Below are 15,449 nucleotides of genomic sequence, written 5' to 3' on the forward strand. Positions count from 1 at the left end.
GAGTAGTGGAAACAGCTTGCAGCAAGAGTGGCCTGTCCCGTGCTCAGTGCTCTCCAGCGTCTGCGGGCGGCACCGGCCTTCCTGCACCCGCTGCCCTTCTCTCCTCTCCCAAGTGGCATTGCCACCACATTCCACCCCAAGGCCCTTGTCCTCCTGGGTTCCTGCACTAGCTCTGATTGCCGTGTGCTTAAAATCGGCGTCCCGGTGCTGCTGGTGTTCAAATCCAAATAGTCGCCGCCTTCCCCTTGGGGTCTCCTTTCCTCAGCAAACACTGAAGGACAGGAGAGGACACTTGTAACATGTAGTGTTCAATCCAGTAAGTGCTCTTCCCTTTGCATTTCTCTCTGTTGTCCTTTTAAACAAATGAAGGGTTTTTTCCTGCCTCTTCTTAATTAACTACTCACATCACATTATTAGTGAGATATTCAGCTTGCATCTTCATATCAGAAGTTCTAATGTCTCCGGAAAGACTTACCCTCACCCAAGAGGTCATTAGAATTGCCTGTTTCTGTTCTTAACTAGATGACTTTCTTCTGTTTCTGCTTTTTTAAAGAGATCTCAGGGGAAAATACTATACAACCTCTTTTTACTAACCATTTTATTGTCAGGAGCATCTTCTCCAAAATTATTAGTAATAACAACAAATGTTTATTAGACTTGTCCTGGGTCCTGTTCTAAGTGTTAACTCATTTAATCCTCACAACATGCTATATGATAGGAACTGTTATTACTCCACTTTGCAGAGAAAGAAACTGAGGCATAGATAGGTAAACAATTTTGCGACGATACACAAGTGACTTAAATGGTCGAGCCAGGATTCATGTCCAGGCTGACTTGCCATTCTCCTAATCTTGGGAAGCCCTGTAAGGCTGTCCCCATTTTGCAAATGAGAAAACCAAAGCCTTGAGCCGTTAAGTAATGTACCCAGGTCCCACAGCTAAGAGGTGGCAGGGCTGCGGAGGAGGGCTGGCTGCAGAGGCCACTCACATGGTCACTGGTGCTGCCCTTTCCCAGGCCTCAGATGTAATCCCTTCTTGCTAGTTTATCCGTTCAGGGAGCCGTTAGGGAAACAAAAACAAAAAGACATGCCTTCAAGGAACAAGAAACATTTTAGAAATATAAGCATGGCAATATATCAGAAATACTAAAGAGAGTAAGAAAAAAATTTCTACGAATTGAAGAAAGGGAATATGTTAGAAATGTCTATTAATACTATAAAATCAGAATTATTAAATTAACAAATGGAATTAAACCAATCTAAATATGTAAAAATGTTTAATTACAGTATATTTTATGAAATAGTACTTTTCTACCTTCAAGCAAGCACATATAATAACTATCCTTGCTAAGTGTTTGCAAAGAGAGAAGGCTATAGGGACTTGCTTTAATAAATAGAAAGGAGTATGTAATTAACATGTTAATTATTAATAAATGAATTTGGGAAAAGGAGAGCTAAAACCAATTTCATCTTCATAGCCTTTTTATTTCTTAAGGACAAAGATTCTGTCTTGTTTTTGTCTTCTCTAGAAAAGTGTCTATCATTCCGGCCTTAGTTTTGTTATGAGTAAGCAGTACCTTGGGCAAGTAACAATTCTGAGTCTAGATTGCTCCCAGTTCTCACTCACTCGTATAATAGCATCCAGGAGTCTGTCTGGGGCCACCCATGCAACTGCTCAGGTTGTACTGACACAGCCCTGGCTTTATGCTTCAATTTTTATAGTGTGATCTTAGGAGGCCGAGGGTTTACTAGTTGATGAATCTGATGAGCCTTTCATTTTTAAATTAGTTTGGTAAAAAATGTTTTTCAGAAGGATTTAAAGGTGTTTTTTCTAAAATAAATTGGATGCCGTCTGAAATCTTCCTTTTCCCTTCATTCTTTAAATGTTTCTAATAAGTTCAGCAAGGCAAACTTTAAATGATATTCAGTTGAAATGAATGCAGTTCCAAAATAGTGAATCACACAGTAATAATCTTACATCTGTTTCGGTTCTAGAGGAACAAGGTATAAATGTCGAAAGTTGTCCGCCCATCAGCTACTTGAGTGGACCTTCCAGGACATGGAGTCCCCATGACCCGGGATTCCAGGCTGAGTCTAGAACCTCAGTCTTCCTAGTGAGCTGTGCGAAAGGCATCCTCCCCCTGCACAGGTGGGATGTGTCTAACACGCAGATTCATTTTGTTTGGTCAAAAGACTTCCCCGGGATAGTGCTGGGGATGGATAAGATGTGTTCCTTGGCTTTCCAAAGGCTAGTTTCTCCCCCTTCAGTTTGCTCATTTTATTTTTTTCTTGAAACAAAATTGTAATACACTCAATGGGGTTACAGCTGCTTATTACCTTGCCATTATTTTATGGTTAAATCGACAGCACGAAGCCAAAAATTAATTCCTTATTCTGTATTATGTTTTATTAAAGAAATATTCCTAATATATCTTGCTAATATTAGAAAGAACAAATTGAATTAGATCATTTTATAGCAAAAGCTAGGTTAATGTAATCATATCTTCTTTTGATGCCGAAATTTAGCCTTCGAGTTACAGGATTTAAGCATGAATTTTTCTTAGACTGATAGTCATCATGATTTTATCAAAACCTGAGAATTAGGGGGAAGAAAAGTCAGGAAAATGTATAGTACAAATCAACTGAAATTGAAAAAAAAAAAAAGAAAGCAACATTAATTTTGACTAGTGTGAAACTAATTATTTTACCCCGATGATTAAAATCAACAGCACGCAAGAGGGCCAGCATGCTCTGCGCTCACTGAACAACTCAGCACATTGTTGTGAACGTCGGTATCGGGAGAACTTTTACCTCTGGGGTCTTGATCGTGACAGTTGTGGACTGTGCTGAGGAAAGGCAGGGTCTGGACGTGCAGCTTTACTGACGTCTTAGCAAGGTGCCTTGTCCTGGGGCTCGCAGCTCTGCCATTTATTCAGACTTTTGTTTAAAAAGAAATGACCTATTGAATCACATTTCACAAATCTGTCAGAACAGCAGGAAGTACCCCAGATAAGGAAGGGTTTCTCTGTCTGCCCAGGCAGATCAGGATTCTCTCTTGGCCGCCTGCAGGGGGCGCCTTTCCCCCTGCAGTCTGCGTGGACTGGGCAGCTCTGAGCCTGGGGAGGGCACAGTCTGTCCAGTGCATGGCGGTGGTGATTTCCAGCTCGTGGACTCCTTCGTTTCTTACCATAGAGACTACTGTTTCATACTAAAGTTAGCTATTGGGTTAGGATAATACCTTTTTATATATATATATTTTTAATGTCATTGCTTACCTTTTCTTATACTTTCCTCTGTTTGAAGAATAAATTTGTGTATCTGCACATGATGAAAGTAAAATTAGGCAGCAATACAATAATGTAGATAATTTTTCACTGATTAAAAAGATATTAATATTAGCTGGTCACCATGGAGCATACTTGTAATCCCTTCTACTCGATAGGCTAAGGTGAGATGATCACTTGAGGCCAGGAGTTCAAAACCAGCCTGAGCATCATAGCAAGACCCCATCTCAAAAAAAAAAAAAAAAAATTACCTGGGTGTAGTGGCTTGCACCTGTAATCTCAGCTACTTGGGAGGCTGAGGCAGGAGGAGCACTTGAGCCAAGGAGTTTAAAGCTGCAGTGGACTATGACCGTGCCACTGCACTTCATCCTGGGCAACAGAGCAAGACCCCATCTCTAAAAAGAAAATGAATAAATAAATTCTAAAGGGTTATTAATATCAGAATAGTTTTTGTCTGTTTCTTGGCAGATTCTATCCATTCATTGTCAGTTGTTCAACTACAGTTTCTGTTAGTAAAAATCTCACAGCAACCACATGAGATAGATAATCTTTTATTATGCCCTTTTTATAGATGAGGAAACTGAGCTTTAGAGTAACAGGTGGCTTTCCAAAGGTCACACTCCCAGAACCAGATGGTGATGCCCCAGCCTCTTGGAGGCTCTCTCTTTCACTCACTGCCCTGATGTCAGACACTGGCATCTGATCCTGCCCATATGTCCTTGGTGTCTGCCTCTGATTTAGCCGTGGTCATTATCGTTTCTCTGAAGACGGCTGATATTCCCAGGAGGGGCAGCTGACTTGCACGCTGCTCCTTCACCTCAGCACTCTGCACAGTGGGCGCTGCTTTGTTTTCTTCGTAGTGCTCATCGCCACATGACGTTGTCTATATTTCTTTACTTGCCTGTGTCTTGCCACCGGAATGTAAGCTCTTTGTCTTCGTTCACTGCTGAATCCCTGGCATTTAACTTGGAGCCTGGCATGTAAGAGGCCCTTAATAACTGCTTCTTAAATGAACTTTGCTAAACAGAGTAATGCAGAGTCACTGATACACCTTCCCGACCCTGCCTCGAGGCTTGATGGGTATTGGGTTGACTGTTCTGTACCTGAGAATAATTTATAATACATGGTGTCTTATCTTTGGGAAGTAAGACTAAGGGTAATTTTTTGTCTTCTATATTTTCTGCATTGAGCTTATATTATTTTGTCATTAAATTTTTAAAGGAGCTAATTGTTGTAACATAAATGGAAAAAACTAGCAAAAGTGAAATACTGAAGTGATACTGTAAGGTAACATAATAGGTCTTTCTCCTTTTATAAATTTTGTTATTATTTTTATATTTTAAAGAACTCTTACATGCATATTGACTTAGGAAAAATATGGTACCTGTGAGTTCAAAAAACAAATTATCTCCCTTTATTCCCACAAGTAGCAGGATTTAATGCAACTTGGGACAAGTAAGCTTTCATTTGAACCTATATTTATAGTCTTCTTGACTACTTGATCAATTTCCCTGCCTGAAAAAGTAGCATCATATGACAGGTCTGAGTAGAAAGATGGAGGTGGAAGAAGTGTTTTTTTTAATATAACTCTTGAGATTAGCCTGAGCGATATAGGAGACCCAGTCTGTAAAATAATAAAAAATAAATAAATATAACTTTTTTTCACATAAAAGATCTTACTTAAATATGGTAACCAAGAAATAAACACATGAAAAATGCTCAAAATCATTTATCATTAGGGAAATGAAAATTAAAGCCACAATGATTTCTATTACATACCTAGTAGAATGGCTAATTTTTTTTTTAATTGGCAATGTCAGGTACTGGCAATTAGAACTCTTATATAGTGTTTGGTGGAAATGTACACAAAATAGTGCAGCCACAGTTTGGCAATTTCTTATTAAGTTAAAACATGCACTTACCATACAGCTCAGCAGTCTCATTTTTAGAGTTTTACCAAGAAAAATGAAACATACGTCTGTACAAAGACCTGTTCACAAATGTTTTTAACAGTGCTATTCATAATTGCCAAAAACTGGAAACAATGTCCATAGACTGGAAACTACGGATCCATGCAACAATACTGGTGAATTTCAAAAGCGTGGCGCTTAGTGAAAGAAGCCAGCGCAGAGGCTGGACTGTATGGCTCGTTGTGAATGTGGACAGGCAGCACTGCAGGAACAGAAATCAGATCAGTGGTTGCCAGGGGCTGGACGTGGAGATGAGATTGACTATAAAAGGGAAAAATGGAACTTTTTGTCATGATAGAAATATTCTGTATCTTGGTTGTGCTGGTGATTACTGGATTATATGTTTTGTTTTTGTGTGTAAATTATGTCAGTAAACGTGACTTAATATTGGGTAGTAGACTGCTATAAAAAATAGTAACATCACTGGCTAAAAAACAAGATAAATGCATATTTAGCCCTAACTCACAAATATATTTATCATAGTTTGTAGCTAATTATGCATTTCATCTTTTCCACCCAGAGTGAAATGCCCGGTTTACGTTGTGTGCATCCATTTTATCCCTCACTGCATGACAGCTAATGCAGAGCCTTGCACATAGTAGTCGTTCCTAAGTAATTGTCGAATGGTTGAAACTGAGAAGCAAAATTTCACATGTAAGTGGAAACATTTAATAGTTTACAAAAAGCAGTAAGCTTTGATTATTTATTATAACTAGCAAATGTAAGTATTCTGGAGTCAGGTATAGAATTATTTGTGATTCTCTTAAAATAATGATGGTGACTTGAATAGAGTCTTGCTACTGCTTCTTCTTTCTGGTGCTTAAATATAACTCTTGGTGGGTAGAAATCTGAATTAATTTGGTGACCAATTTTCCAAAGCTGGTGTGCCAAGATGAACCCACTTGAAAACTGAGGGCTCTTGGACTTGGCGGCAAGACCAGTCCAGCTGAGGTGGGCTGGCCGGCATCTGCTGCCTTCATTGTGCTCAATGCTGGACCCATCTGTTTTCTGTCAAAGCTAGTGCCAACAAATTACTAATCTATTAGAGAAACATGGAAATAAGATTGCACTCCTCATTCCTGGCTTTTCCTCTCATATTTTGCTTGGCTTACATATTTGGTTTTTGTTTATTTTGGGAAGAAAGATATGTTATCGAGTAGTTGGGGGGAGGCATGAATCATTTTTGCCCCATCCACACATTTTTAAAACGTGGGGGAAGATAGTGTAAATGCTGTTGCTATGGTTGTGGATGCTGACGATAGCAGCTCTCGTTTGTTCAGCAGCTCTGTGCCTGGCACCGTACTAGACACTTTCAACCTTTTCCGCATTATCATCCTGACTTTACAGATGACAAAATCACAGTTCAGAGAGGTTAAATAACTTGGCCAAGGTCATGCTGCTAGGAAGTGTCAGAACTTGTATTCAGACCCAGATTCTGAAGCCGGTGCTTTATCCATTGCTGCTTCTTAAGCCATTTTAAGCCTTTAGACCATTTGTATCCAGGCATGTGAGTTTAATGAGGAAAGTCTTTAAAATTGCAAGGAAAAGGGCACTTTGTATTTCTTCTACCGGATAGAGGCCTCTATAATTAGAACATATTCCCTTGAGTGCCAGTTCATGGAATCAACCCAACTGATTGGAGAAAAATAGATGGGGACCCCAGTGCTCAGCAGCTTTCTGAGCACAAGTGCGTGCGTGCATATATGGGTGTGCGTGGTCACGTTCTAGTGCATGCTCCACCCGGTTGCAGAATGCCTCCTGCTAGAGGACAAAGACCAGCTGCTGCATGGAGCAAAGCTATTGAAACACAGCCCTTCTTTCTTTAGTACGTAATATGAGTGAGAGACTGAAGCAGGGTACTGGGTAACTAAGCACCTCAGTCATTTCTTTCCTTTGTGTTCATTAAAATACAGCCCTTGGCTGCCAGTTAAACCAAGAACTCCGAGTAACAGCATTTCTCCGTCACAGCTGTGAGCAGAGTTCGGCAAAATCAGGAACCTCTTTCTCTAATAAGACCACATTGTGGACATAGTCTGGAACAGCCATGTCTACAGCTTGTTTTCTAAAACAAGATTAAAGTGTTATTTCGTTTCCTTTGAAAGCAAAGGGCACATATGTTTTCACTGAAAAAGGCTTTTTACCAAATGAGTCACTTATCAAGTGTTGGGGGAGGGTAGAAACTAGCCCTAGAGTAATAGCATGAATATGTGAATTAATTACTCCAGCGTTCAAACTATGAATGAGCATATTTATTTTTAATAAAAGCAAGAGCCAAAAAGGAGCACTCCGTTTCACTGATCTTATCAGATAATCTGGAAGTAAGTGGATATGAGGTCTGGGAAGGGGAGGAGGAGACAGGAGCACGGGGACTCGGCGAGCGTGGGCAGAGGAAGCGCCAGCAGTCTGGCCTGTTCTGTGTCCCGCCCAGCAGGGGACACAGAAGGTGCCTTTTCCACTGAGATTGCGTGATGAGAAGATGCACTGGACAGTTAGGAGTGTCCTGTGGGATGAGAGATTCAGAAGCAATTTAAGAATATTTTGTAAACAACTTTGAAACTGATGAACAGTTTCAATTTTTTTTTTTTTTTACCTTTTTTCTTGAAAACAATGTAAGCTTGATTATTTCTGCAAACCTTGACTATGCAAAGGCAATGAATCTTCATGAAGAAGCAGTTTAAGTTTAAGGAGCCAATGGTAAAAGACTGACCTGCACGCAGCTGAGCACACCTGAGGTGTTTATGCTGCGCCTGTCCTGTTCCTTCCCACTGGCCCTCGCGTCTCCCTCTCCATTTCCCAGCCCCTCAGATCTGCCACTTCTGCGCTCTCTTAATCCTCTTAAGCTTTTCCTCAGCTTTCCAGATGGTATTCAAGGTTAAGGAAGCTGCTGGCTTGAACAAGTCTCATTTCTGTTGCTAGTGCAGCAGAAATTATTAGCTTATCCCCAAGTTGGTCTCTATCAGGGCTTATGGCCCACTTTGGCCTGCCACCTGGTTTTGCAAATAAAGTTTTGTTGGAACACCACCAGTCCTGTCTGCGTATGTACCTGTGTGTGCTGCTGCCATGGGGCTCCAGTGACAGAACTGAGTAATTATGATAGAGACTGTCTGGCCCACAAAGCCTGTGGCATTTACCACCTGACCCTTGACAGAAAAAGTGTGCTGGCCCACGGTCTACGTGAACAGTGACCTTCGCATCACCTGTAATTAACAGTACGTGCTCCATGGACAACCGAATTAACAAAATGAACAAGATGCACCTAACAAAGAACAAGAACGCAATAAATGTTGAAAAGTCTATTGGATGTCTTGCAGATTTGTGGGGTATACAGTCGTATATGTGTGAATTTAAAGAAAGCCTATTTTTACAATGATGATAATATCGTTACCTAAGTATGCTTTTTCATAACATTTGAGAGGCAACATAGAGTAGCGTGACATACTTGGACTCAGCCACACTCACAGACTGCCTGGGTCCAGACCTTGGCTTCTGCGATCATTAGCACATGGCCTTGGGGCAGTTGTCACATCCCTGTGCCTTAGGTTCCTCATCTCCAAGTGAGGATTATGGTGATATGTACCTTTTAGGCTTGAAGTCAGGATTAAGTGAGTTAATACAAAGAACTTGAAACTAAGCTTAGCACACGGTAAATATTAAGTATTTGCTTTTATTGTAGTTATTAATCCAATCCTATTTCTGCTGGAAATCCTTGAGAAGCTCCTCCTTATCTATAAGATAAACCCCACATTTAGAAGCCTGGTACACAAGGCCCTGCTGGACCTGGCCTCTTCCGTCTGTCCTCCTCAGTGATGCTGTGAGTCTGTCTGTCCTTGCCATCCCTGCCAGAAGGGCCCTTCCCCCTCCTCTGCCTTAGTCACCAGCCAACAACAACCCCTCCGTGTCACGTCCATGTTTGAGATACTTTATGTACATTGTATTGTTTAATCCTAACAGCTCTGCAAGTGGACAGTATTAGAGAGGACTGTCTTTGTTTTACAGAGAAGAGAAAGAAAGGAGAAAAGATGGAAGCAAGGCCCCTCAGGTCCTGCAGGCAGGCAGCGCAGAGCCTCGCCCAGCCCCTGAAGCCAGCCTGCCCGCGGTGTTGGCCCCAGAGCTGCTTATTCCAAGGAATCACCACTAAACCCCCAGCTGTCTTTACCCCTGCTGCTCCACCACATGTGTGCAACACTCACTCACACACACACACACACATACACACACAGAGGAACTGGATTGCATTTAACTTTGTGTCTCCTGTGCCTAGAAGTTTCTGGCATATAAAGTGTATAGTTATGCTACATGGATGGGGATAATCTTCCAGAAAGTAGTAAGGACTGATTGAGAAACACTAATCCGTATCCTACAAACACTTGTCTTTTTACATTTACTTAATTTCAAGTCATTTATTGGGAGGCAGCATGTTTTATTGGTTAAATACGTGGGTTCCAGAGTCAGTTCACTTGAGCTTAAACCCGAATCTACTGGCTCTTGACTTTCCTCGTTTGTAAATGGAGTCCTCATGGTATCTGTATTTCATGTTTATTGGGAGAAACGAATGAGTACATTTGTGCAAAAGCACTTAGCCAGGTGTCTAGCACACACCTATGGTTCAGCAGTTACCACCTGCAGTTATTATTATTGAAGCATTATCATGTATGCCTTTGATTTATTTGAATTTAATTTATTTACACAAATTAAAAGGTGTGGAAGAAAAGGGAAAACAGAACTCCTGGGACAGCCGGGGCCTCAAGGGAACAGGGCTCCTGTGTGCATGTGGCCAGGCGCAGCAGGGTGAGGGGTGTGGTCAGGGGTTCTTATCTCAGTCTTTTTTTGAGACACGGTCTCACTCTGTCGCCCAGGCTGGAGTGCAGTGGCACAATCCTAACTCACTGCAGCTTTGAACTGCTCGCAATGTTGGAAAGAAAGTGGGACTGATGTCAGGTTTCTCCACAATCTCTTCCTGTGGGATTTTTGTCTTCCATGTCATCTCTCTGAGCTGTTATTGTAACGTCAGATGTGGTAGTGCTGTGGTGGTGCAGCCTCACGGGGGCCCTCGCCTGAAGACTGGGAGCTGAAATAATTATTTTGGTTAAAATATAAGAATATGAGATGTTGAACATCTTGAAGCAGCACTCAGTACTAGTATTTCTTGCCTATTAACAGATCGTTTGTACAATTAACCTGAATGTCTCTTCAGTGTTGCAGAGGTCCTGTGGGCTCCTTGCCTCCGGGGTGCAGAGAGAACGTGCGCTGCGACAGGCTGCCGCCACGGCACCCGCAGGCAGGGCTAGCAAGGATCATGACTGATGCCCTGGTGATCACACTGTTGGACAAAAAGTATTTCCAGTGAATGTTTTCACAAGTTTAAAGATTAAATAAAAGGCTTTAATTTGTGTTTGCTTTTTGTTTAGGTAACTACTCCAGACCCCCAGCGTATAGTGGGGTGCCCAGTGCAAGCTACAGCGGCCCAGGGCCCGGTGTGGGTATCAGTGCCAACAACCAGATGCATGGACAAGGGCCAAGCCAGCCATGTGGTGCTGTGCCCCTGGGACGAATGCCACCAGCTGGGATGCAGAGCAGACCATTTCCTGGAAATATGAGCAGCATGACCCCCAGTTCTCCTGGCATGTCTCAGCAGGGAGGGCCAGGAATGGGGCCGCCAATGCCAACTGTGAACCGTAAGGCACAGGAGGCAGCTGCAGCAGTGATGCAGGCTGCTGCAAACTCAGCACAAAGCAGGTACGCCGTTCAGGACAACGCCCCGGCAGGTACTCTGTATGTTTACATGTGACCGCGCATCTGAGCACACAGCAGCAGCGTTCCCGAAGGTTACACGGGCGCAGTAGAATGCAACTGTGCTTGGCTGTTCCTTTCATGTTAAATATATTCTATAATATAAGGTCAGAGAAGTAAGTGACAAACATGTTTTATGATACATCAGGGAAGGAGTCCGAGCGGAGGGCCCGTCAGTTGTGGGGGGTGGAAATGTCTGTGAATGGTCATTACAATCAGCAGAGCAGACCCAGTTGCACAGGGAGGTGTCTGTGAGGTTCCAATTGAAACAATGAGTTTTAAGCAGAAAATACTAAAGCTTAAAAATTATTTAAACTCTAAAACACTGAAAAAGAAACACACTCCTCCTTTTTTTACCCTACTTTAAGAATCTCTATAAAATAGAAACTTCATGTGCACATATGTGTATTGTGTGTTTGTCTAAATGTATGTGTGTGAGATTTATATACTTTATATTCTTATGTGTTATTTTTCCAGGGATACCTTTCTGTCAAAGCAAAATGTGGTTAATAAAGCAAAGATAGTATTTTAGACAGTTTAAGTTGATAGATTAAGACTTTATCTTTAATTCAATTACTTAGTTGTTTTTAATGCTGATTTTTAAAATTAATTCTTGAAGTAAATGCTTGACCTACATAAAAATAACATACTTAATTCAAAATTTATGAGGCAAAAATGAATATATTTTAAAACAGAGCACATTGAAAGACATGTATTTTAATAACATATTCAGAAGAAAAGAAAGAAGATTCTGATTTTTGTCAAAGGGAAATAAAAGCCAGTGTGTGTGTGTGTGTGTGTGTGTGTGTGTGTGCGCGCGCGCATGTACATTTTACATGTGTCCCTTGGTTACTTTTCCTCTAAAGCTGCTATTTTGGGAATGTAGGGACCCCCTCCCGTCTCATTGTTTGTTCCAAATAATGATAAATTTCCCTTGAGGAATTAAAATGAAAATCAATCATTATCTCTCTCATTCTGTCTGCACATTACAATCTGCACATTAAAATCTTCTGAACCCCAGCACTGTACCTCCCAGCCGAGCCTACACTGGCTTTAGAGAATGTTTCAACAAACCTGTCTGTGAAGACTGGTTTGGCTGGTCCAAGTGAAGTTCTAATTGAGGTTTACTTGAATTGTCCATTGTTACAACTCGTACAGCACAAGGTTGTTTTTTGTTTTGTTTTGGGATTTTTTTTTTTTTTTTTTTGGTTGTTAAGTAGAAAGTATTTGATTGCATTTGACATGCAGCCTTTATAGTGATCTGAGAAGATAACCATAGAGAGTAAGGCATAATTCTGTTGATTAAAAAGTCTTATGTATTCTCTTTCTGAATCAGTTTATATAGCCTTCTGTAGAAATTAATGTGTAAATACACATCCATGCATTTTCATTTTCTATTTCTAACCAGTAGACCATTCCAAAGCCTTGCCTTCACATCCTGCCCATTCTAGCTCTCCAGGAGTTTAAATGGGGGCTGTATATTTTATTTTTTGCTTTTACAGAGTCAAAGCTATACTTCAAAACTGTAAACAGGGATTAGAGCTGAGAATTACTTTCTTCTCTCCTTTGCCCTGTCCCCCACTTTTTTAAAGGACTTTTATCGAGTTCCACTCCCAGGCAGCTGCAGGGTGCAGGGTATTCTGCTGAGTTACCACTTTCTGTAACCCCACACCTATGTGTGGAAGTAACGTATGGACAGGGATTCATACTTGTGCTACAGAACAAATCCAAAGAAGCTGTTCTTCTGTTCCACTTTAGGCCACCATACATTAGGTCGCCTGCTTATCCCAGCCAGTCTGGGGCTGGCGGACGCCCCATGTTTTCTTCCCAGCACCCCAACTATGGCAACTCTCAGGCTCCCATGATGCACCAGCCTGACCAGTACGGGTAGGTAGCAACACATCCCGGACTTGCTGCGGGACCTGGGCATTTCTTTCACACTGTTAACCAACGTGCCATCTGGCTGCACAGGAACACCCAGACCAAGACAGTGAAAGACCTAACAGGAAATGCATCTCAGGGGTCGTCCCCTTGTCCATTGTGTTTGTTGTGTTTGTTCGTTTTCTTTCTTACTAACAGTACTGTGGCTGTTTGGTGGAAGCCCGCATGCCGTCCTCCAGGTCCTGTCTGCATGGCTTTGGCATGGCTGCTTCCCTTCATGCCTGAGAGGGAGACAAAACTTGTATCTACATAAAAGTAATTACATCACCTGCTCTGGCGTCATTTCCCCCATTGTTGTCGTCGTTCTGTCTAGGAACATGTGTTGTGCAGCACTGTTCTCATGACCGTGATTAACCATTCCTGCCACCACAGTGAACTGCTGCTACACCCACCCCCAAATTCAGAGCACAGCATCTCACTACCGTAGGACTGACACGGGCTATTCCTAGCACTTAGGAGGGTCTCATTAGATCATCACTGAGCAAATGTCTGTGCCAAAGAGTTCTATTTTTTCCTTCTCCCCACAAGTATTAGAATATCGAAGTCACCAGGAAAATTCAGCAAAATAATCCAACACAGAATTTTCTTTCTAAACACAGTGTTGCCATATTATTATCAATTTCAACACAGGAATTACATACAGCAACAAAAAGTATCTCTCTTCTTTCCAACTACAAAAATACGTGATATCGGGCTCTGTCACCATTTTTAGGTTAGTAAATGCTCTTAAAGTTTATTATTATTAAGTGATCTAAGCAAAAATATTATTTATATCATTTTGCATATATTTAAGATTATTCCGTACAGACTTAATTGTGTTTAGTAGGTAGTTTCAATAGAACCATACCTCATCTTTAGTTAAAACAGGTAACTGTGAACTAGCTTTCTTTAAACAGCAAACTTATAAAAATGTGCTTTCACTACTTGTTGTAAATGCATGGCAGAGAGAGCTAATAGTTTTATATTCACTATACATTTATTTAGACAAAGCAAATGATAATTTTGTAACTGAAAGACCTGAAGTTTGCAAACATGGTCTTACATGTGGACCAACAAATAGAAAATTCTGTCAACATAATCCTCAAAGTGAAATAACAAATATAGAATGAGGTAAACATACTTATTCTTGGGACTGTCTTTTCCTCTTTGTTACTTTCTTATGGTACCTTCAAGGTCAATTCATGAGTCAGTAGGAAGATAACAGCAGGGGGAGAAAAGCATTTATCATCAGCTGCTAATCCATAGGATCTGTCCTTTACCAACTCAGGAGTCCTATTTAGACCCACAAAGCTAGTTTGGCTGTGCCTTGCCAAGCCACATTAAGCAGCTGTGTAAAATGAATTTAAATGGCATGCATCAGAGTAAAATCTCTTCCACTGGGGCAGAAAATCAATGTTAGCTAACCAGCACGAGAAGATCAAATCTGTATTTCAGCCAGCAGCATCCAGATAGCTTCCTTAGAATACAACACCTCCTCCTTAATTAAAAATGAGCAAAAGAAAAATATTGGAGTTATTCTATGTAAATCTTACAAAGCACCCTAGGCAAAGGCTTGTTTTTGCAGCCACGAGCCTCTTAGCTGTGAATTTTAACTTTGGTGTCTACGATATTCTTTCTAAAAAAGAAAAAATAAGCTTTATTTCTATTTTAAATCTTCCTTCTGTTCCACTTTGCAATACACAATAATCTGTTGTGCCTTTTTTGAAAAGCAGAAGCTTGAATATGAGGAAACATGTACATTACATGTTTAGTGCTATGGGTTGAGAAACTTTATTTTCAACATGCTTTGCTTTACTTAAGAGCTCTTTGCAGCGAATTCATGTTTTTGCTTTGTTTTTGTTTTCTTCCCCCATTGATAGCTCTGTTAAGTTAAAAGGTAGGTTGATAATTTGATAAACCAGTTTGCTAAATGTCAGTTTTCCTTTTGGAAAGGAAGAAATGGCACAGGCCTTGCAGGGACACAATAGTCACAGTTTGTCATAATAACTTCCTTCTTGAGTCCAAATCCCAAAGGGCCTAGAGCCTGTGAAAGAAATCTGAAACAGACAAATTGACGGCAAAGGTGGAGAGTGTGTACACACCTGCAATTAGACAAGAACAACGCTTATTGCAGGAATGAAGGCAGTGGCAGCTGTGCTGCAGGCTTCCTCAGCCAGCTGAATGTGAGATAGTATAGGGGGAAAACATACAAGTTTAACTGCTTGGAAGCCGTTTTATTAATCCTTTTTTCAAGAGTGGCACTATGAGGATAAAATCGACCTGCTGTATTGAATAAATTAAGGAACATATTGATTGTTTTTTTTTTTAATTTTTCACCTTTTGAGTAAAGGAGTTCCTCATTTTGATTATCAGAGGATTTGCAATAGAATGTGGTGAATCTTATAGTTCAGGTACTAGATCCACTGTACAATAATATCCAGTCATCTGAAGTTAATGAATTTGTAAGTAGTGTGTGTATAGAACCCT

The 15,449-nt window shown here is 40.9% G+C and overlaps 1 protein-coding gene across 3 annotated transcripts in view; it reads left to right on the forward strand.

Moving 5' to 3' along the window:
* Positions 1 to 15,449, forward strand: part of ARID1B (AT-rich interaction domain 1B) — a 399,113-nt gene that overhangs the window by 329,172 nt on the left and 54,492 nt on the right. For all 3 annotated transcript variants that reach the window (XM_069489032.1, XM_069489033.1, XM_069489034.1), the window contains one exon: positions 10,661 to 10,988. In XM_069489032.1, the coding sequence (XP_069345133.1) occupies positions 10,661 to 10,988 (328 nt within the window). The remainder of the gene's footprint in view (positions 1 to 10,660; positions 10,989 to 15,449) is intronic.

The sequence above is a fragment of the Eulemur rufifrons genome, chromosome 15, assembly GCF_041146395.1.
Source record: "Eulemur rufifrons isolate Redbay chromosome 15, OSU_ERuf_1, whole genome shotgun sequence".
NCBI lineage: Eukaryota > Metazoa > Chordata > Mammalia > Primates > Lemuridae > Eulemur > Eulemur rufifrons.